Source organism: Venturia canescens, chromosome 2, assembly GCF_019457755.1.
Source record: "Venturia canescens isolate UGA chromosome 2, ASM1945775v1, whole genome shotgun sequence".
NCBI lineage: Eukaryota > Metazoa > Arthropoda > Insecta > Hymenoptera > Ichneumonidae > Venturia > Venturia canescens.
The window spans coordinates 19,869,996-19,894,231 of NC_057422.1; the positions used below are offsets into that span (position 1 = coordinate 19,869,996).

General features: G+C 34.8%; 2 protein-coding genes across 5 annotated transcripts in view; both read right to left on the reverse strand.

Annotated features, from left to right (window-relative positions):
* The window catches only part of arr (low-density lipoprotein receptor-related protein 6), a 34,812-nt gene extending 27,318 nt beyond the window's left edge, over positions 1-7,494 (reverse strand). The window contains exon 1 of the mRNA XM_043413016.1: positions 7,093-7,494. Within this exon, the coding sequence (XP_043268951.1) occupies positions 7,093-7,159 (67 nt within the window). The 5' untranslated portion in view covers positions 7,160-7,494. The remainder of the gene's footprint in view (positions 1-7,092) is intronic.
* A 486-nt stretch (positions 7,495-7,980) lies between these two features.
* RhoGAP71E (Rho GTPase activating protein at 71E) lies at positions 7,981-24,031 on the reverse strand. Of its 4 annotated transcripts, none has more exons than XM_043411319.1 (12): positions 23,661-24,031; positions 22,102-23,463; positions 21,775-21,835; positions 20,981-21,252; positions 20,098-20,299; positions 19,614-19,625; positions 18,051-18,213; positions 17,870-17,947; positions 17,354-17,511; positions 17,022-17,156; positions 15,097-15,241; positions 7,981-14,964 (listed from the first exon to the last, which is right to left on the reverse strand). In XM_043411319.1, the coding sequence occupies exons 2-12, from the start codon at positions 22,212-22,214 to the stop codon at positions 14,606-14,608; spliced, it is 1,698 nt and encodes a 565-aa protein (XP_043267254.1). In that variant the 5' UTR covers positions 22,215-23,463; positions 23,661-24,031; the 3' UTR covers positions 7,981-14,605. The 4 variants fall into 4 exon arrangements, with proteins under 4 accessions (XP_043267254.1, XP_043267256.1, XP_043267255.1 ...); XM_043411321.1 differs by having other exon boundaries at positions 17,022-17,144; positions 23,661-24,028; XM_043411320.1 differs by lacking the exon at positions 19,614-19,625 and having other exon boundaries at positions 23,661-24,028.
* Between the last annotated feature and the right edge of the window lie 205 nt (positions 24,032-24,236).

Consider the following 24,236-nt stretch of genomic DNA (forward strand, 5'->3'; position numbering starts at 1 on the left):
TGTTTACCGAGTAGTTACCGAAACTTTGACATTTTCTACAAGTTCTCTGAAAATTTCAAAGTGGAATCTTTTCGCTTTCAATTCTTTTTTCCATTACGAAAAATTTTTTTTTCTCTATGATGATTCGCTATGATTTTTCTTCGCTAGATTCCCGTGATCTTCCTTAAATAATTAATTGAATCTTCCTGCAATTAGAAATAACAACATACTATATCACACTCAACAAATAGACAGAACTGTTGCGTGTCGCTTGCAATACAAGGCTTTGTTTGTGCGGCGTATTATTTCGATAAACGAGAGATAAGATAATAGGAATCGAGCAGTCTTCTGCTCGGAATTAATATAATAACGGACGTATCACTGTTTTGTTTCTTCAGCCTCTTCCCACGGTAGGTAGAACGCCCATAGAATGTATGCGTATTGTCGAGGTGTTTGAGATCAAATGATGAGGAATTTAATGTATTTGATTACAAAATGTATGAACATAAATAATAACCTATTGAAATGAATGCTGAGAATTTTCTCATCCCAGTCAGAAAAGTTGACTCCGTATAAAAAATGAAAAAATAAATGTGTCGTTACGACGCTGAAGTTTGCAACGTTGGAGTCCAACGAAATGAACGAAAAAAACATTTGTAATTTAGTAATTTTTTATTTCACGAAGCATCGGTGTAGGTTGAAGAATTACGAATTGCAAATTCGACAGAGCCGAAATTGGAGAATTATTGGAATTATTGGAGAGTTTTTTTTTACATCATTTCGTTGGACTCCAACGTTACGAACTTCAACGTCATTGTGCCGTTGGCCAATAAATTTTTAATCAACTTCCGAAAACTGCTGTCAGCAAGGTCCCGTGGGTTTTATGAACAGCATCAGTTTAAATTTCGCGTTTTTAAGGAAGTTTCATGAATTCTGAAGACGTTAACGTCGGATCGTGTATACTATCGTCTTAGAGCGAGTATAATGCAGTGGAGTTTTATAAATTCGATGCCACAAAGGAACTCGGAATTAATATCCGACAATTTTCTTCTCTCGGGAGTTAAAAATGCCATTCGAGGAAAGGAAGGGGCACAATGGAGAGTCGAGACTGGGAGATAAGACGATCAGGGCGAATCATTTTATTCTGCTTGCCTCAGAAGGATAAGCCTCCGGATTGTCTCGGCCGAAACCACCGCGAGAACGCCCCCTCGCTGCTTCGAAAAACTTACACACAAGGGTCGGTATTGTGCAGTCTCCTGGAAATGGTGGAACGATAAGAGGTACAAGAATGCCCCACACATCCCTACATCCCTTCGTTTCTCCATCCCGCCGATACATTCGTTCGAAAAGATGAACATTTTTTTCGACCCGTTTGCAAATTAGGAAAACTTAAGGTGGTTCCTCCACGAGACAGTTAAATTAGGAAATTATTTAAATTTGGCATACGTATTGTTTAACATATGAACAACACCTCTATAAAATTTTAACAAGTTTCACCATCCCGAACCCGAGATAATTATATGTACGACGCTAAAGTTTCCAACGTTGGAGTCCAACGAAATGAACGAAATTTGCAATTCACCAATTTTTTATTTCACGAATCGTTGGTGCAGCTTGAAAAACTACGAATCGCAGGGAACAAAATAGGAGAATTACTGGAATTATTGGAGAGTTTTTTTCGATCATTTCGTTGGACTCCAACGTTGAAAACTTCAGCGTCATATATATGTAATTGAAATTGACTCAATTAACACGTAACATATGGACCATGCATAGGCAAACAGCACATTATTAATTCTACTGGAGTACTAAAATTAGGAAGTTTATAAAAAACGAGGAGGATCTAGAGCAGGATATCACAGATATTGTGAAAAAAAATCAAGGTCATTGACCATCTAGTTTGACAGATATAGTATCGAGAAGTACGAAGATTTAGGCTGCATACGATATATTTTGCAAGCGAACAAGCGAATGTCGTCTGTATAGGCAACCTTTTCTGTGTGTCGAAGCGTAGCGGATAGTTCCGTCAAAAAATTTACTCGCGATGTCAGATCAAAAATACTTTTAGAATAAATTTTACGAAAGCAAATGATATTTGTACTATATCTGCTGGCACCGAGTACGTATATAGGCTCTTTACAAAGTTATTGATTGCGATCCGAACGAATTGTCAACCCTTTTAATATGCAGACGGTACATAACTTTTGATTGGGGCTGTCGCAGGGGATCGACCTTAATGCCGAAACACCGAAATAAACGCTTTTTTGTCTTTTCATTCTCAAAATTGCTGCGGATTTTTTATTTTCTAATAGTTATAAAGATGTTGATTTTCGGTCCGGAAAATACCAGATCAGTTATTATAGCAGAATACGACAAATGAGTTTTCTCTTCTGCCTATACATAATAAATGATTTTTCCAAATTTCAGCAATGCGATTCGAGAAGTTGTGGATTTTAATAGGGGAGAGCGGGGCAAAATGGGATACCCGAAAAATTCGGGAAATGTTTTTGACTTTTTTTCTCAACTTTTATATTTGTCCGAAAATGAACAAAAAATATATTTTTTCCAAAATATCATATTTTTTTTAAATTCTTTAATTCTGTGATCCCCTATATCGATATGGGGGACCTTGGGCAAAGCGAATACCATAAGCAATTATGCTATGTGTCGGTTTACATATGCGCTGTCGACTACTACTGTGTTCAAAAATTGATTTTTCACAGTAATTTTTCATATTCTGTCAAAAAAAAAAATTATGGAGCAAAGTGGACTTTCCCTTCGAAAAAAATGCTCTAGTGACGATTCTGATTAGATGTCTCGAATGTACGGTGAAATTGAATGAAATTTGAAATGATTAGAAAAAAATAGGGCGAAGTGAACTTTTTGAAAAAAAAAAATAAAATAAAATAAAATAAATAAAAATGTTGTGTCCACTTTGCCCAATTTTTTTTCATAAAATTCAGATTGATTTCATAATATTCGATTTTACCGTACATTCGAATGAAACAAACGTCTCAGTAACCTTAAAGACACATCCTGAGTTTGAAAAAGTTTTCGAAAACTTATATCATCTTCTACTTTTGGCAAATCTTCTTTGCCCCAAAATTCAAAATTTTAGACAAATCCACTTTGCCTCGAGTGGCTGTACTCTCCCATGTGGACCATCATCTGTGATCACACCTGCACACAAATTTTGTGCACAACTTTAACACTGAATCCATGATTCGGTGAACGAAGAATACAAACTTTTATAAAATAATAACACACCCAAGGTGGATGAATGAAAATTATAGTAAAAAAAAATTTCACAAAAATTTTTGAGGAAAATTGGCCCTGAAAAATTTTTTTTTTTAATTTGAAAAAATTTTTACTACATTTCTTGGTTTTTGAGAGTAAAAAATAGACGGAGCTTTTTAAACTTCTGAAAAATTCAATATTTCCTTAAGTATCCCGTTTTGCCCCGCTCGCCCCTATACCTCAGCTGTACTTTTTTTTACTGCGAAGAAAAATTGACCCGGCCGCTGAAGTTTGCATTTCGTTGGAGTCCAACGAAATGGAGGAAAGAAACATTCGTAATTCACCAATTTTTTATTTCACGAAGTATCGGTGCAGCTTGAAAAAGCACAAATTGCAAATTCGTCAGGAAACGAAATTGGAAAATTACTGAAATTATTAGAGGGTTTTTTTAAATCATTTCAGAGACATTATAAAAATTCGAATGCTTCGAGGGTTTCGAGGGCTCAAAACCAGGCATTATAATGACGCTGAAGTTTCCAACGTTGGAGTCCAACGAAATGAACGAAAAAAACTCTCCAATAATTCCAGTAATTCTCCTATTTTGTTCCCTGCCAAATTTGCGATTCGTAGTTATTCAAGCTGCACTAACGATTCGTGAAATAAAAAATTGATGAATTACAAACGTTTTTTTTCGTTCATTTCGTTGGACTCCAACGTCGGAAACTTCAGCGTCGTGCATTATAACTCTCAAAGTTTTCCAAACAAGGTAGAGATAGCAGAAGTATAACGTAAACAAGTAAATCAGAAATGTATGAATCGCATTTTCATATCTGCATACAAAGTTCTATACAACACGCACGCAGCAGCAGGGGACTTTCACGTTGATGCGTAGCACGTTGAACGTGAATGCGGAAGAGTCTGTATTAGTATAAATGTCATGTATTTAATTGAATGGATCAACGCAGAAATGAGCGCTTCGCAAGGGGACGCGTCGTTGACCGGTAATTTTAACGAGACCTGTGTAATTCGAGTGTCGAGCTTAACGAACGCGTGTCTAATGATGCTTTACTCGGCTCGAGTACCTCGGTGCCCCCCGCCCCTCGCCCCGGTGAGCGAGAGAGGGGGAGAAACGCCAGGAATGAATTTCACTGAATACATTTTACATATGATTTCAACTAAAAAAGTATTTGGAGCAATTAAATTTAACTTGGAATTTATACCCTAAATGTGGGAGAGAAGATCTGCTGTTTTTAAATTAAATTTCTGCTTCAATTGAGTGAGATCTGAACACGCGAACAGGTAAATAAATAATCATTTATTAGTTTAGTAGACTCTGGAGTTTATTTGGATCATGTCCGCGAGTTTAATAGCGACTTGAGCTCAGATTTCTAATGAGTTGAGATTTCACTGATTTTGGTTTTTTTTTCCACCGAAATTTGAGTTAGAATCAATGAAGAACTTCGCGATAAAGCTCTGTGTCATGCAGGGGTCGCGGATAGAACTCGTGCAAATGTTTCGTGTTGTTTGCCACCTTTCGGTCACGCAACTTTTAAACCTGTGCCTTTACAATAACTCCTCCCTCGTGTTCCTCCGCCCCTCCCCCATTTTTCCTCATTCCTCTTGTTCGGCCTTTTCCCCTATCGAATTGTCGAGGCCTCGTCGGTCTCGAGCGTGCATGCACCTGGCTATAACATTATTTATATTGTATCTTGTTAGGAGTCGGATATATCGGTATACTGTCCCTCTGGGTTGTGTATTGCAACGCTGAAGGACGAAGAGTTTCGTATGGGCTGTTCTAACCCAATTTTCAGCCTTTTTTCGAAATTTGTTCTTTTTTTTATAGGACTAGGTTGAAACCTCGTTGAAATCTAATGAATTCGGGCGTGTCAATTGCGTTCCTGATGCTTCATTTACGTTGAACAATTAGATTGACTAGAAATTTTGGGTTCCTTGCGATTTAAGCACAAAACCATGGAATATTTGGTCGAAAAATCTGATTTAAGAAGCAACTACGAATGGGCGTTAATTATTTTTTCTCGTTGGTTTATTCCTGGCCCGAAAACATGAATTTTTACATTCGAAAGTAATTTATAAATGAATTGTACAAAATAAATGATACAGACGATCAATTTTTCAATCAACTCCATGTTTTATGGTGCTCATGGGTCTCCGGAGCACTCTATTTTTGTCGATCATGTCAATTGATTTTTTACCACATTTAATTTTCAACTCATAGCTTCGTTGGAAATTCAACGCTGCAAACATGAATAATATCAGTCGATGAGACTGAAAACATTTTTATAAAATCTCGAAATATTTTATCCCTTGAATCAAGTTTCATTTTAGTATAATGAAATTTCATTGTAATATTCGAAATTTTGTTGCCTGAGCAATAAAAAAGTTGGTTGAATTCGTGCAACGAAATACTTGAATATTACAACAAAATTGCATTCTCAGTAAAGATATTTTGAAATTAATCCTTGAACAAATTGATGATTTATAACGATGGAAGAATTGTCGTAGAAAATCCCATATACATGCATGAGAGAGAGAGAGAGAGAAATAGTGGCGAGAGGGTGGTCAGGTATAAGCAGGGAGGATGCTGGGAGGGGAAAAAGAAAGGAGACGATGAAGAAACGAAGAAGAAAGGAGAGGGCCTACATTCCTGAGGTTTGGTTCGAGTCCGGTCTGCACCCCTCTGCCTCGTCTTCTTTTACATATACTTTCCTTCTCTCTCTCTCTCTCTCTCTCTCTCTCTATCTCGATTCTTTTTTTTTCCTTTTTATTTCTTCTCGTACCCATAAAGATCTTCAAAATTTACTGAAGGAACGAATGTACTCAAAATGCACTTTCTTTTTTTTTTATTTCACAAATATTTTGCAGCATTGACCTTTGCGGAGCTTGTATACACAAAAATAAATATATATATGTATGCACTTTTTTAGCCTCTTATTTTCTTCTTTTCGTTCATGTGTTGTATCTTTTTCCAAGTCTATTAATAAAGAATTCCCTGGTTTAGGCCAAGTAATTTTGTGGATGAAACTTTATTCAAAGTCGTTCCCTTAAGGCGATTTCTTAAAGTGGAGATAATTGCAGAATTTTTTATTATGGAAAAGTAAAAAACAATTTTTCTCGTATTGAAAACAATTTTTCTCGTATTGCAAATTGAAAAATTAGCAACGAAAAACAAACGTTGGCTGGGAATTCAAGTACACGTTAGAAATTCAATTGAAAAGGAGCTCAAAAAGTCATAAAGTAACGTTGAATTAAACTTTTCAGGAATTTCATAAAATCTCAGTTCAGGTATGCGTGTCGGGGATCTCCGGGTTTCGGCTCATATGCATATAAACAATTTGAAAAGCCTCAGCTGTACGAATGTACACAATGGTCTGTGAATAGAATCCGCACGGCCACTTTGTACATAAAAATAACACGAAAATATCCATCGTTATTATGACGTTTGTATGTTTGCACTTTTTTACAACTTTGAATAAAACAACTTGATCGCTGTCCCTTTGTTGAAGCACCGTAAACAATGCGCGTTGATGTGTTCACTATTGACCCTCCAGTAATTACAATAAAAAGTTATAAACAAAAATTCTCCAAGTCTTCGTCGAAAATTGACAATGTCAAGTATTTCACAGTTGTTAACAACGAAAGAAAAACAGAGGGGAAAAGAGAGAGAGAGAGAGAACGTGTTTGTTTCTCCGCGCAATGAGGAAAAACCATGTGAAATGTGTTCTTTCGCCAAATTTTTTCATTTTCCGTGCGACTGACCAAATGATTATAATTCGACGATATTTCAGTTTTCCCATGAAAATTTTAAATTATATTTGTGAAGCAGAGGAAGGTTAAAAGAAAGAGCAAAAAACTCACCATAGCCGGCTGCGATACTGCATAAGATGCAAGCAGCGAAGAAACTTAGGAATTTCCCAAATGCCATCCTAAGGACTGCAGGGGAATTCGTTCGACCCGCACATTTCGTTTCCAAAAGAAAATAAAAAAACACGATCTCTGTCTCGTTAGTTCACTGTTCACTCCACTGTATATTATCACAAATCTTATATATTTTTTTCAGCTCACTGTCGTTAAAACACGTCCTAAGGAATATTATTCAAACTCGACGTTTATCAGAAATTTCGGAAACTAACGCATGCTGTAGGATAAATAAAACCTATAGACCAACAACAATAGCTAAAAACAAGAGAAAAACCCACGCGCTCGCTGGCTTGCTACTCTAATCTAACGTGCCGACTGACCAGGAGTCAACACTCCGTGCCATGCTCAAACGTACTAAAGTTGCAGACATAGACATGCAGACGCACCGCCAGGAGGGGAGAAGGGAAGGCAGGCGAAACGCTAGTCCGAGTTCCGAGCACGGGTTCCGAGTGTGGGCGTAAAACTTCGTAAGAGCGCCGCAGCATAGCATGAAGGCGCGCGCATGCGCCAGCTACGATCACTTGACGTATATGAGCGCGCGAAATTTTAATTTTTAAACAAATAATGCTCGGCTGCGGCGGACGAAGTTTTTATGGAAAAAAAATAGGTAAAATGACAACGAGCTTTTCGGTTATTATGTCGTTTTGATAATGATTAGAAACGTCCATAAGAGTTAAAATATAATTCTGAATTTATAATCATCCTATCGTGGTGTGATACGGGAACGTCCTGACTATATTATCCGAACGTTAACCTATATGCAGATGAAAAGAACAAAAAAGTCAAGATTTATAGGGAAAGGAATTTTTCAAAAAGATCAAGAAATGGTGTAGATAAGTCTTTTATTTTCATGTATAATATAGTTTTGTTTCCAAAACACGTCGAAACATGTGATTTTTTTTCGTGGCTCTCGTCGCACTACACATTTTTATCTTCAATGCTTCTTGCAATAAAAAAATCGTAGTGCAAATGCAGACTTGTAATTTTGTTTAATAATGATGATCGTCGTTTTCATTAGTTCGACAATATAAACTCATCATATTAATATTTTTTTTTCCCATATCATTTATCATAAAATTCTGCGTTGTACGAGGAATGAATGTTTTTGTTTTCGTTTATTGAAGTTTTTCCTTAATATCAGAAAGTTTGCCTCGGTAAAAAGACAAATCACCGATTGAGAATTTGAATGAAAGTATGATTGCGATTCATGGACACAGTTAAATACTGAATTAGGGACAATGGCGCATGTGGACTTTCATTTATGTTAATTATCAATCAATATATTAATATTATCAATCGTTATTTATCTTTTTAGTTTGTTTGAACATCGAACATTCTGACATCACGTTTATTATTAAATTATGTTATAATTTCAAATAACAGCCCCTCAATCGCTCAGCTTTTACATTTCGTAGGACATATCTCGATAGACTTTTTTCCTGTTTTTTTCAGTTTATAAATAATGTCTTGAATAAATTTTTTATAAAACATCACGCAGAGATATGCTGTTCAAATTTTATTGTGTTTATGTTATCATCCTTCACAAATATTTCATGAGAAATGGAAAAAAAAACTAGCGCACAGACTCCGTTAGTTCTATGCACATTTCTTGAAACTTCAAACCTTCGAATATCGATAAACACCAATGGTTTATAGAATTACGATGAAGCAAGCCAAATTGCCACAGTTGTGTAAATAAATATAATTTTAACTTGAATTATAATTTTTCTGATTTATTATTAATGCAACTATTTTTCAATCAAAAACGAAATGAACAAATAGTAAGATACATCAAGCTATCGTACTGTGAAAAATTTAATAAAAAGGTTTTTGGCATCTTGAATTGTGCATTACAAATATATGTGAAAATGTTTACAAATCAAAATAATGCTTCGATCGATCAATATCGATCAAATCAATACAGATTATTGAATTAATAGATCTATTGAGAATTTTACTTTTTTTTTCTTTTCAAAATTTATAGATTTACTGCATTCAGTGTGAATAATTATTTTTGCAAGCATCGTGAGCAATTGAACGTACTGTCATTAACGATTTTTTTTTACCAGGCCCTCATAGTTATGTGAAATATAAAAAATATAAATTTCGTCAATCAAATTTTTTTCAAACAATTTGAGAAACTTTGTTACAGGAATAAGCTTTGCGATTATTTGCTTACTTCGTAATGTAAGTGTTGTTAACAGTTTTGGTTTTTTAAAGATTCAACGAGAAATTTTCATGCCATATTTTTCAAAATTAATTGAAGAAAATTAATTTTTTGATAAATATTCAACTAAAATTTTTCAATCAATGGCAGATTTCCAATATCCCTAGCAAATTCTCTCTTTCTCCGTGTTCCGTATTTCAATTTGGCTCAGATGATAGTTTTCAACAAAATAAAAGAATTGTACATTAACATAGTATCGAATTTTCATGGACCTGCCGCAAACGTTGATTACGATTAAATGCATTTCGGTTTCGATAACTACGTGTATTACGTACGCGTGTACTAATATTCAGTGTGTTAATATAATTGATTAAATTATTATTAAATAATATATTAATATAAATACATTTCGATAATTCGATTCGTTCTGGCATATATAGGAGTACCAAATCGACGCACATCCATTAACTGACTGTTCGGAAACTTTGGCGTAAATATATATTAACGATTTTGAAGTGCGCATCATTGAAACTTGACTAAATTTTTTTTTATTTTCAATCTTTGTTAAAACAAAAAATTTCGAAATTGTTCAGCATTTGCATGCCATGGAAATTGGTAAGATTTGTTCGCGAATTTCCGATCCATATCTGCATTAAAAAGAAGTAAAAAAAATGATGAAACTGATAGTTGTGATTTTTTCACTCCTTTCAATGATGCGAATTCCGAAACCATACATATTCGTGTACACGGATATTTTTTTTGGACCACAGGTCCTCTTTTAAGCTCGTATCATGATCTCGAGATCAAAGCTTTTGCTTTTATTTGCAACGCTTGATTGGCCTTTAAAGTCCTGCGAATATATACGTATATATTTTCAAGCGTTTCTGCAACATTGGTATTTGTTTACATTTTATATTATCTCTGATACTGAAGTAGTGAGTTTGTGTGAATGCGAATAACGAGTATGAATAATACTCCTATTGTCGTTTTTTTTGTTTTTTTTTCTTCTTTTTTTTTTTTTCATTTCGCATTGTTCTCCGCTTGGAAGATGAAGTAAGTAATGAAAGGAGAATAAAGTCATCGCAGTGTCACACGACATCGAACGATGCATAATAATAAAAAGAAGTAAATGAATGTTTTGGATTCAATATCGTACGATAAAATTTAAATACAATATTTTCTTGGCGGGCATACCAGCATCCGGCATATTTATACCATGTATGGTCCTGGCACAATCCTAAAAACAGGGCCAACCTATCTTACAAAACGTATTACAATCGATTTGTCAAAAATGTTCACTAAATTAGTGTTTTTATATTAAAAACGTCAACGATTCTACGCGTATCAAGTATAAATCATTAATTAGTTCAATACTCTCGCTTAACCGATATTTGGCATATTTTCTCTGTTTTTTTATCTCCTTTCCTGCTACTCTTCGTTCTCGTTCTTTTTAATAATTTAATTTAAAACTAGTCGAACTAAAACCTTTCGAGAGCTCGTTACAAGAGTAATCTAGCTTTTATATACAATTGTGAAAATTTATAGAAACGTTAGAATTTCGTTAGCATCACAGAGCATCGGTGAGAAACAAGTTTGAATTGACAAAATCGAGGATTTCACACTCCCTTCGGGTAACTCGGTACATTAAGAGGGGAAGAATTATACAATTATCGATTCAATAGGGTGACAAATGGTTTTTTTTACCTTTTTCTTTTACGTTGTATATTCTGTTCGTGTACGTATACTTATACTTAGTCGACAATAATCAAGTCGTAAAACCTAGTGATATGCGAAGCATTTCGATACTCCCTAAAATATCACATATACGTATGTGATACATAATTTGCGATTTTTTTTTCTCTATACGTTCGTAACGGTGGAACGAGTCTACAAAAAAATGATGAATAATCGAATACATTTGTCCAAGAGATTGTGTCTCTTGTCAGAAACGAATTTTCATTTTACAGTGTTCTTTTGAGTTTTTTTTTTCTACTCGTTTCGTGCGTTTCTTAAGATATATTTACAACGAATCTTTGGTGCAAGCTAATACGATCAATAAAAATAAAACTGTCATTACTGCTACGACGAATTTGAGATTCTCACTTCAAATCGTGCCGGTTCCACAATAGGGCAGTTGAAATGATGACTTTCATTCAGATTGTTTGTTGAAATACTTTTGAATAATATGAAGTCAAATGTGCGATTCATTCAAAAATATCAACCAGGGTAATGATTATTCATTTTTACACTTCCCACTGAAACAATCCGAATAATAGTCGTTTTGTTTGTCATGTCCAAAAAGTAGCAAATGTCAATCAAGAGCTGAATTTTAACTAAACTGTTACCGACTTCAATTTGCTCCGGAATACATTTTTTGTCACATAGATAATTTAGCAGAAAAAACCCATTACTGTGATACGAACGTAACTAAAACAATTTGTAAAGTTGAGAAAAATCATGTGTTGTTTAAACAGTTTTCTCTTTCGTATTTTGTTTTTTTGTTTTCGAGTAGAAATAAAACGTTTTGTGTCTTTGCATTTTCATAGTGGAAATGGAAAAAAAAAATAATTATTATTTGTGTATGAATTTGCTGTTTTTTCGACACGACTTGAGCAACCGGTACGTTTTTGATTTAAACTTATTTCGAACTGCCCGAGCTGGGCATGGTTTGAATAGCTCCGTATGAAATTACTGTTATGATTACGCATCGTTGGTGAAATTTAACGATACAATGGCTAGTTTTTTTTTCATCCATACGCAACCGACATTTCATACTTATACCATTAACAATTATCATCCAAGCATTTATATAACACCAATTTTTTTGTGCGGCTATTTAATAATACATTTTTCGAAATGGAGTATTGATTTTTATCAGTTACAAATCGCCGGTTGGTTGGAATTAATTTTTAATAAAAACAAACCACTCCGGTAATAAAAAATTTGACCACTTTTTCAAAATTCGCTGATCAAAATATTAATTGAATTGAAATTGAGTCAGAAATAATTATAATCAGAAATAATTTTCTGAAGGAAGACGATTTCGTCGCCAAAAATTGATGAGAAATTTTTCGGAAGTCAATCCAACTAGGTACAATTATTTGTTTTTCGTAAAAACAAAATGGGGTTCAAGACAAAAATTTAAACAACAATTTATACGGATGGAAAATTATACAATTGAATAATTTTGAAAAAAAAAAATTTTTTTTTTACTACGCTCTAACGATCTAAAACTCAAAAATAATTTTTCGTGAACGTTCAGAAGTCAATGATAAAGAAAAAACGGGGGCTCAAACTTTTGTAACGTAGCAGAACTCGAGAGTTTCAAAAAAAATTGAATCGAAATAATCTTTAGAATGGCACTTCAGTTGTAACGAAAAGGAAGAAATAGTTAAAATATAATTATTACGATCGCTACATCGTACAGAGTCATTCTGTAGTTATCAAAACAGTAAATTCCTATAGATTTACGATTTTTCCAATTATTATGTATGAATTTAAAGTAAACTACGCAACGAAACTGTGTAAATTACTACTAGTATAATACAGTTAGTTTCAATGTGAAAAGCAAAATTGCAATAAATTTTGACCGTTAATCACAATTTGTACATTGTGTAAGTGTGAAGAAACAAGGTAAATCAACCATAAATTTCATATGTAATATTTACAATTATCTAAGAAATTATCGTTACTGTATAACGAAGAACTACAAATTTGCCTTTAATTTTGTGTCTACTTGTTCGTCACCTCTTTCAAATTCTTGTGCATTCGATCTAGGCGATTAAATGTCTTACGAAAAAATAAGAATAACGGTAATAAAAATAAAAATAAATATTTAACGCAATATAAAAAACATTTTCTTTCTTGTCTCAGATTCTGGTTTTCCTACGTTCGCTTCTCCTCTCTTCTATAATACCATACGTGACAATACTATGAGCGTTGGTATCGAATAATCCGTAGAAAATTTAAAAATTTCAAAAATTCGTGAATCTCGTATCTTCCGAATAATTGATGCATTATCATTCACAGCTAATTACGAATTATCGATTTCACTTCGTTAAAACAATGTATAACACTTCCGCTTATGTCATCTTTACATTTTCAGAGACGTGTAAAAAAGAATACTTACAATTATACCCCGCGAATAATTCTAGGAGTTGTAGATTTTCTCGGTTTTCATACGAAATGCATTTGGAATGGTACAGTGGATTTTCACCTTCGAGTGAAGAAAAACTCGAGTAAAAAAAATCTTAAATTTCAAAATTTTTTCGTCTGTAATGGAATGAGCTCGATACACGCGGAGAACGAGTTTCTTAGAACTTCCACAAGAACTCACAACGACTGAGACTTAATTGAAGGAAAAAATCACGATGTATTTTTATGGTTGATTTCTTTGAAATAAATAAAAGTAAAAACCTGCATTATTTCCTTCAAAGCTCAAATTTCATATTTTATATTCAGAATGGACAGACCGGTTATTTCGGTTCAGACTGAATCTGTGTTCCAGAAAATCAAGCAATCTTCGATAAATCTGACTTTAGGAAAGTCGACGGAAATTTGGATCGCGATATTCGGATGGAGTTTAAGTCGGAGTAGTTCTTGTGGTTTTTCTCGCACAATGCGTGGATTTTTTTTCATAAGAATTCACAACGCGAGCTAGGCTCCACCGTGAATCCTCGTATTAGTTTATCGTCTACAATTAAATAAATTTGTACGTTTGGCTAACGAGCGATCACTCGGAAGTGGATCACCGTGCAATCTTTTTCTCTTCGATTTTAAGGAAGTTTGAAACATTTATTTTAACCAAAAATTTTTCTTTTTCAATTCGACGAAAATCCCGCAAAAATTCAATGATTTTTGAGTCGTTACAAAACTTTATTTTCATTAATAATAACACCGTCAAATTTGATAATAATTTGCTAGCATCGAAACTTCATTAAAAATTATTCTTTCAAAATTCACGTTTCTTCCCGAGCTTCTTATGAACCGCTATTTATTGAAGCACTCGTTCAATGTTTCAGGAACCTTCAACTTCTGTGGTAGTACAGAATATTTGTAAACATTTTCGTATCAAGTCTGAATACGGGCTGTTGAAATAACAAAATAGTCTCAAAAATGACAGAGTTTTAAAAAAATTTTCATCGAATTGCAAATGATTTTTTTTTGTGGGCTGTTTCATGTGTAACATCCTTGGAGCCGTGGCTGTCTTGAATAAAAAAACATTACCCTTCTTTTTGGAATTTATCGGAGAGTTCTCGAGTGCGGAAAACTCTACCGTCTACTTCAAATTCTTGGTTTATAAGTGAGTGTTACGTGAATTGTTTGTACGTCCATTTCCGTACAATCTTGTGGTCCTATCGTCAAGTCAGTTTGTGTATCCACTGTGCAATCTTTCCTGTCCTCTTCGTTGAGAACTTCTTTGCTATTTTTCATTATTTTTTCGCCCGGTTGTTCCAGAGAAACTCGTTTAATTTTCACTGTTTCGAGTGATCGTGTTTTGCTGGTATCACTGGCACGACATTTCGCACCGTTTTCTTTGTTGCGACGCGATGAACTTCGATGCAGGCGACTTTTTTCTCTTGATGCAGTTCGACGAAGACTCGGACGTTTTACGGATTCGGCACTCGCGCTCAAACCAGCAGCTATAAAAGAAAAATTGATAAATCAAAGGAACACAAAGTTTTTTCGATGAAACGTTTTTAAATATTTCAAAATTGTTGGAATCACCTGAAATTGGTAAATTCAATGAAAAGTCTTTCAAATATTTGACTTACCAATATTACCGGACGATGAACGATTGGATCCTCTGAGAATATGCATAGCAGTTGGATCGCTATCAGTGCCGGCCAATCGTTCGCCAACGGGCGTTAAGAACCACTCGGAACGAGTTCGCATTCGCGCGGTTTGTCTTTCGTGAACCTGAGTATAAAAAAATCACGCGAATATTACCCGAAGATGAATCGATTCGAGAATGAATTTGCCGCTTTGTGTTTCCGAATAGTAGATTTTTTTAGCGGATCACTAAAACACAGTGAATGAGACCAAAACCCAAGAAAAGAAACAGTAATGAAGAGTTCGCACGGTTGCGAAGCAAGGAATCTCCTTTGTTCACAACAAAGAATGGTGCATTTTTTTTGGGATCCAAAAATCAACGGTCCAGAAAGAAAAATCAGATAATTGAATTATAAAACTTTTGAGCAAATAAATATTTCATTGCTTTCAACGTTGCAAACTTCAGTACGATAAGAGTATAAATAAAAAGCAAATATGTGCACAGAGTGAATTTATTATATACATTTTGATGATAATAGAAACAAATGTGCAAATTGAAAAACAAAAAAAAACGAGTCTATCGATATGTGTTGTAATAATCACTACATCCATGTAATTCAAGTACAATGTTTTACAAAAAGAACAAAACAAAGAAAAAACGGATCTACGAGCTACAACTATGGAAACTAGGTGAATGCAAAGAAAATGCTGTATATTAAATTATTGAATATCATTGTTGTCATATTCAAGGATATTCAGGGATGCAGGATTGTTCGATTGCTATACTTATTTCATCATTTATATGCGTAAATAACTGATATATAGTTACTATACAAAATGAACGTAACACTTAAATAAATAATCAGACGTAATTCACATGGCAGCAGTCATATTTCAGATCACGTTACTTTGAAACCTATCTTTCAGCGCTTCATTCTCAAATACAAAGTGACGATTCATTGTTCTTTCCTTTCTGGTACCAATTATTATCGTAGGTCGCTCAGTACTTGACAGAGGAATGGGAACGAAACGAACAAATTCTTAAGAGTAAACACGGGTCTGTGTTGAACGCATTTACGAGAGAACAAAAAAACAAGTAAATACATGAGCGATGATGAGGGCAAATGATGATAATGGCTACATGAACACTGTTACGAGGAAAATGTATAATTCGTGATTTCTCTTGCGTGACCTTGGAACGTGTATTTGATATTTGGAAATTAATGTCATGGACAAATAAATTAATCGTGGTAACACACATTAGCTGATGCAATGACAATAGTTACAAGTATAATGATTTTTGTTTTCTTTCACTTTCTTTCTCCCTTCCAGAGTCGGATACATTCTCAAGTAGTGCAGATCTTTTCTTATCTCTTGTGGATCATCGTTCATTCGCAGTTATGAGCAATGTTTACGAAAAAAAGTTCAATTATATCTACTTTCAATCCAAGCTATCACAATTCACGTAGTCGTAAAATTCACGTAGTGCTCTTGAATTATATTTGCACTTTCGGGCCATCAACATCGACTAGATTTGAAAATCGAATTTAGCAGGCAAAAAAACTGTGATGATTCGAAAAATGCTTAAATTTATAAAAAAATTTCGATGCGTTTCACCGAAGCAAAATTCAATCGCCGTCTAACCGGAGGAGCTTCGATAAACTGTAGGATTTGGTGACAATCGATCAATAATTAATTAATCAGTTCAAATGACACTTTCTGCTTTCTCGATCTCGTGGAATAAGAAAAAAAAAAGTTTCGTCGATGTAACATGGGATGCAAAAGGAGTAGTAACAATAATCAGAAATTTCATTATGAACTAGGTTATCTTCGGTAATTTGACGTGACGCGATGAAGGTCGTAGATGTTATATCGTGAAAGCGTTTCATCGTTAATAAAATGCATTTTAAGCCTCTCCCAAGCCTACCTGCGGCAGATAGCTGAGACTTTTGGTGCTTTCGGCGTATCGATTAACCGCTCTTAATTCATCGAGCGTCATTGCTGCGTGTCGAGAATGATAACTCCCGTTACTCGACGAACGGCTTGAAGCCTGCACAAAATACTATATTTTTCAATCAATCGCAATAAAAAACGATAGATGAACGATGTAGACACATTAAACTGAACGAATACGATATACAAAAGAGAATTAAATTTGCCAACTTTTGTATAATTGGTCTGTGTTGAGTTTGTTTTTTTTTCTTCAAATTTATTGTTTTTAAGCGATAGAATTATGAACCGCTAGGTTTGTATTCTCACCTGAAACAATCCGTTTTCTTCGAGACTAACGGAGAGTCTTGTATAACTTTCTAGTAAAGTATTTTCCGGTATCATGCCAAGAGACGAAGTAAGTTCGATTGCTTCGGGAACGTGTATCAACGCTGGTGTAGATTGGGATTCTTCGTGATGAGAAATGGCTGAAAAAAGTTTTCCCGTGAAAATCAGACTTTCATAAATAAATATGAATATAAATTGTTTATTGGAACTCGATGCATTTTGAATCATCTTATTTATGCAATTTTGAATACTACATTGAAACAGATTCATTTAATATATAGAAATGAAGATTGTTGGAATGCAACCAAAAATGATTTCCCCCATTCTCACAATCAGCCCCGAAAAGCTGTTCTTGTGCTTTGCCAATGAAGATAAAAATTTGTGTTGTATCCAAACGATGGAAACTGCAGTCTTGTAATATATTTAATTATCTTCCCACTACTTTTAGACCGAGGCCTGTTGGCCCTTTAACAAGTCAAATAGAAGGTCATCACTTACAATCCAAATTAAATTTAAGGCCCCATCTTTCACATTCGTACTGCAACCAAGTTTTTTCTGCCTCCAATGATAATTGTCCTATAACGATACATAAATATAATTACGGAAGAACGTGACGTGATGACGCAACAAATTGTAACATTATTAGTTGCGACAGGGTTACGTAGCCCTTTTGACTCACTTGATACGAGCGTATCAGGTGGATAACGAAAGCTGAATATCCAATCTTCTTCAACTTTCAATATTCTTCCTGTGATTCTTGCGTAGAATTCGTAATTCTCCCGCCCGAATAAATTCGATACGCCGAAGTTGTCGATCATGAATTTCATCACTCTCGTTGCCACCTGCAAAGAATGCGATCGATATAGCAATCAGAGAACAAAACAATAATACGATTGAAATTGGACGATGGAGAGTCTTGTGTCGCACATATTCGACCGATTGTACTTATAGGAAATACTCTAGCTATGAGACTGTATAACTCTCCTCACCAACAAATTCATTTGGGTTTATATTGGTGGTATTCAAAATCCAAATCAATTGCAAAACTCCAACCATATTGGATTGATAGAATTTTTTCCTTATGATATCAATTTTTTTTCTTAATATTGGGAGCTCCGTTCGAATGACGATAGAATAATAGAGTACAGTGTGAAGAAATTGTAATTTTTTTTTCATAATTTCGAAGTAAGAATACGAAAATTTTTCATCCATCAAACATGGTAAGAATTTTGAAACGACGCTTCCACATGGAATGCTCCATTCGCATATATGAGCGCGTGAATGTAGAGGGCTCTCGAAATTCCGTGCAACTGATGAGTTAATTGGGTGTTGAGATTACGATTGCGCGTCGTAAGAAACTGTTATTGAGGAGAGATGTCGTGCAATTGGAAGACAGCGTCTCATTCAGCTAGGAGAAAGGGTGATCGGAGAGACGCAAGAGACTATATTGAGTTACACATGCTGTAGACATTCCTTCGAGCTGCTGATCCAAACAGAATGAAAAATTGATCTGTCTACGGGTCAATTTACTTTATTTTTCAAATATTCCGAAAAATAGCGTGCCATAATTTTAACTTACACGCACGCACACAATTCATTATGCAAACAGAAAAAGCCATTTCGATAAAGTTTCCATAGTTGGGGACAGCAAAATTACTTTTCATACCAATGCAAGTTGCCATCGCCATATGATAATGCTGATTTTTCCAATTTAGAGATCGACAATTCAATATTTCATGCAAAACATTTCAGTCACAGACAGATTTTTATGCTAGCTATTCGCAAAATAAATGTAATAATTTTCGGTGCATCGCAACCATGAAAATTTCGATAATACGAAAAAAAAAAAAAAAACATCACAGAATTGACGTCAAACGAGTGCGTGGAAAATGTTTTATGATTTGTTTTTATATGCATGGATAATGAGTATTCGTTCATGAAATGAAAAAAAAAAGTTAGAAGCGATTTAGATGCAATGGCCCGAAATTCTATCGGACTTATCGAAAATTTTTGAAATGATGATGAGATGAACGAGGAACGATAATTTTGAAGGGAAACGAATATGAAAAATGGGTGGTCTACCTCACCAAATTGGAAGGTTGCAAACTTTTCGGCATGCCAAACTCTCGAATATGCGTAAGGAACACGTAATCAGACAGAAAATGTTAGTAAAGTTCCTTAAAGTTGCAGCCATCATAACAAATACATCGAACGCAATTTTTTGTTAGTATTGAAAACTTACTGAGACCTCCGCCTGACGTCGAAAGTAGCGAAACACAAAGTTCGAGAAAAACGAATGATCATACGTAGTAGCATATCGATCAATAGACCGAAAAACCAAAACAAACAAAACAAAACGTTCGTGCATTAAACCACAATGTTTGAATTTGAACATTTTCGTGATTAATTTATTAATACGCAGGCGAATAAAAAACTTTAAATATTCAATATGGACTAAAATGTTTCTATTTTTTCCTACTGTGTGAGTGCCGCCATTTTGGCAGTTGGTTACCATTAAACTTTTCAAAAATAAAATAAAAAGAACTGCATGTCTCAAAAATCCCCGATCCCCTTAATTTCATCGAAATTTACTTTTTTCAGATCAAGTTCCACCTCTTAAATAAGCTATTTCGTACGTCTGCCGTACGAAAAGGAATCAAACAGATCGAATTCTTAAAATACGTTTTATTAACTACGTAAAGAATTAGTTGACCAACGATCATCACCTTGAATCTCAATACATCTTCCATCTTGGCCGTTTTGCCATCGCTAACGCAACTTTGGAAAAATGACGGTGCCACAGACACCCCGAGGGCTTCGCTCGACATCCCTGTCCGAGCTTTTTCGCTATTTACAGCAACAACTCGGAACGTTCCGAAAAGTAATACCAGTAAACGTTGCGTGTAAATTGGTAGAGAGGTGATTAAACTGTTAAAAAAATTTCAACGTATTATGAGATATTTTTTAACACCAAGAACATTTTTTTTCGTGATAAATATCGATTATCGGGAGGAATATTTTAAACCCGATTTAGTCGGAGAAAGCAAGTCAATTGCTCATAGTTCTATTGTATTTGCCCATTGTCAACAACAATTTTTGTATCATAAAAATGCATCTCCAATATAAACGGACGTCTTAATGAGTTTTACTTCTCCTTATAATAAAACTCGCCACCAAATTTGGAACCAATTAAATATTCTTAATGCCTTTAATGTGACGATGTTGTATTTGATAGTATTCGAATTGCCTCGTAGTTTTCGAGCCTCTTAATTGATCCAAATGGTCAGTGACTAATTGCTCTAGATAATGCCTAGAAAACTTTTGAATTGCAACATCTGCTATGCCATATACCGTTTCGAAGCACAATTTTGGAGAAAATTCGTCGAACAATGGCTCAAAGTGTATAGAAAATAAAACTATTTCATATCACGATTTTGGTTGTCACACAAATGTAATGATTCATTCATTGATATCTAAGTAGCTGGAAATTATTGAATTTTATTTTCTCAGGTTCCCGAAGCTGCGGAATTTTCATTTGAAAAATTCGAGAAGCTTTTATTTGTAGTATATTTCATGTGATGAATAAATATGGTAATGGGAAAAACGTACTTATGAATCTGGTCCCTTTGTTGTTCCATGCTATCCAATCTGATGACCGTAAAGAGTTGTTGTTCACCTTCCCTTCCAAAAACTCCACCAGGTATTTTCCGCAGAAATTTTTTAAGCACACTTGCTATTGTATAAACGCTAAAATTGTCCATGTTGACTAAACGACCGGTTTGAAGGAAGTGAATTAGTTTTTTCATATTTCCCTGATGTCCAGGTGCTCTGAATACATCTTTTTTCATCGGAGCCTCTTTGTTGAGTTTGAGGATGAGAACCTGTAGAGAAATTTTCCTATTTAATACAGATACACATATTGGTTCCCATAAACCTTTGTAGATTCACAAAGAAAATAATTGATCTCAAGAAAAATTACAAATCAATAAACCGATTAGAATTATTATTCTCAAGTATTTTTGCACAAAATTATTTTCCTCTTGAGAGAATATATTCAAACAAACGTGATTATTTGCCAAGTTCAAAAAGACTTGCAAATACTCTCACAAAACGTTCTCCACTGCTGGATACTTTCCTGATGAAGAGAGAGAATGATGAAAATAAAGCTCAAACAATAAATTTCGAAGTTTTCGAAAAGTTTTTTAACTTTTCTGCACATTGGAAGTAACGAATCTCTAGTCACAGTGAAAAATATAAGTTATTCATATAGAAAACTTCATCATCAACTAAGTAAACATTTACTCTAGAAAACTAAAAACTCTTTATTTATACAGTTTCAATTGTTTTTATATTTGTTTTTGAAAAATGTTGAATTGAAACGAATGTGATGGAATTTTACTTACTAATAAAGGGCCGGGTATGTCATTTTTGCATACTTCGTCAAGCGGAACTCCAAATTTTACTCTGAAATTCAAAATGAATATTGGAATTATTAAAATATGAATAGACGCGTACTACCCAAATGAATGAAATTCTTTATTTCAACAAAGAACAACGATCATGCAGAGTTTCAGTTTACAGTAATGAGAAAACTTTTTGTAGAAGTAATTACTGAATGTTACTTTTTCAAATGTCCTTTGACAACACAATTTTTAATGCAATAGGCAGACTTTTAATAAGAAAAATAGGAATTTGTTATTCGAAATTTAGAATTAGAATTTTAAACTAACTTCTCCAAGCGTCTCGGATAGGGTGAAACGGAGGAAGGATGACCACAGCTTGTGACTACATTTCCCAGGGTTGCAGCCCTGCGATGCATTCTTTCCGTCCAGCTGCTCATCATTTGAATATTTCTATACACGCTCAAACTCGACACAAATAGTATCTTTGAAAATTTCGATTGTCAGTTCAAGCTTCAAGCATTTTCCCGCCGAAAAAGAAAAAACCGAAAATTCCGTTTCCATAGAATTGTTGGACGTGGAAAGTTGAGTAGAAAAAGCGACAAGTCGTCTTTTATTACAAAAATGTATTATAATACGCTTGAATGTATTCGTAACGAAGTCGTAATTGTATTAGAAATTGGTAATTGAAATTAATTGTGACGATCAGTAGAAAGTAACATAGGTGAGACTTGACAGTTTGTCGCGTCTCGAAGCCTCGAGGACACGAGTACGCTTGGCAACGAGAACGAAAATTTGAACACGGTCATAACCTAGCGATGGTTAATTACAAGAATAGGAAAAACACACGAACAGGCTTCATGATTTAATGAATTACACTCCGTACTAATCGTTGCTTTAAGTGTCTCCCTTCTCTTTTTTTTTTTTCGTTTGCAACCGACTACCATTCGTCGTGGTTCTAAAACGATCTCGTTGGTTCACAAACTACGAACGCCCGCATCTCGCTTTGCTTCCAAGCTTCTCATCGTCTATGAGGACGCTAAATTGGTCGTACGAAAAATTCGCGGCCGATCTTCCACCAGTTTACCGCGGCGACTAATATCCTACGTGTGTATACAAGCGTATATGCACACATGTATATGAATATATATATAGTATATTTTGTACAGGCGAGTACAACACACTGTCGGGAGCTCGTGCTACTTCGATCACAAACCACAACCACACCTCTAAAATACTCGAGGAGGTACTTTAGCCATCTCGCAGCAGCCCGCACACCCGCACACGTTTACATTTTCAACACAAAAAAAAAATCAATATGTCCCTCCTTCTTCGAGTTACGTCGGCGTCGGTGTGCAGTGTAACAGTGGTGATTGTATTGTTTTGGTGTGCAGTGGTCAGCACTGTCAGCAGTGGTGCACCTCCGCGACTACAGCGCCAATAAATGCAACTCATAGATTGTCTCGTCGCGTATTATAAATCGCGTTCATCGGTAAAAAAAGGTTCGCTATCGACGTATGATAACTCAAATAAATATGAATTTGAGAAGCTTACAGAGTTAACCGCTACTCAAAAAAGCTTTAGTACAAACTGTTTTGCTGGTTGCTGGTTGCTACATGCTTTTACGCTCCTTGCTTTTACGAACCATTATAGCCGAAGTGTTTCTCATATATAGCTCATTGCACAAATAATCTGGAAAATATAAAAAATAAAATGAAATAAAACTTGACCAATTTTTTTTTGTTTTTTAATCATAACGGAGCAGATCGTTGTTCTGCGACTAGGAAATTTTCCAAAATTGTCGATATCAAGAAACTGAAAAAAAACACGCGTTCAAGAAAATGTGAAAAACAAAAATACAAAGTGACATGTCAAAAACAAAGTATTACCCGGCTCATTTGCCTATATCTGCACTTTTTTGCCTCGAAAGTAAATCGAATTCAAGATTATATTATAGAACAGTAAGAAATAAAGATATATGATATTAGTCAAAACAAATGGTGGAAATCGACGGTATCGCTATGTGCGAAGTCATGGTGGTGGGGAGAGCTAAATCAACGACACTGTCAACACTACGCAGTGGTCAATTTCGGCTGATTTCGGCGTTTAAGGACGCTGTTATAGTTCATTTTTCATTGGCGCTGCAGTCGCGCACACGCCACACAGCAAAAATAGCAAATAGTGTGTGAAACGGAAACGTCGAGTATACCGTCGTATCGTGCAGCTGTCTGTCCTCTGTCCATCCAAAGATTGTACCTCCGGTGCATCCCCAGCCGCGATTTATTATTATTGAACACAAAAAATGATCACTCGTGCTGAGAACAAGATAAACAATTGCGCAAATTACGACTGGTTGCAAAACGAGTTTTAATTGATGTGACTGTAGAAGGTGAATCCGGATAAATCTCCGCAATGTCCAAAGTACGCAAGTTGATGGCAGGATCAAAAAAATATATAAATAAAAA

What these genes read in the sequence shown, in the direction of transcription:
- RhoGAP71E (XM_043411319.1), bottom strand. Translation starts at nt 22,214, where the DNA reads ATGATGAGCAGCTGGACGGAAAGAATGCATCGCAGGGCTGCAACCCTG. An exon ending in ACATACCCGGCCCTTTATTA is followed by an intron (nt 21,253 to 21,774) that starts GTAAGTAAAATT and finishes ATTTCTCTACAG; the next exon opens with GTTCTCATCCTCAAACTCAA. An exon ending in AAGAAAACGGATTGTTTCAG is followed by an intron (nt 17,157 to 17,353) that starts GTGAGAATACAA and finishes TGAAAAATATAG; the next exon opens with TATTTTGTGCAGGCTTCAAG.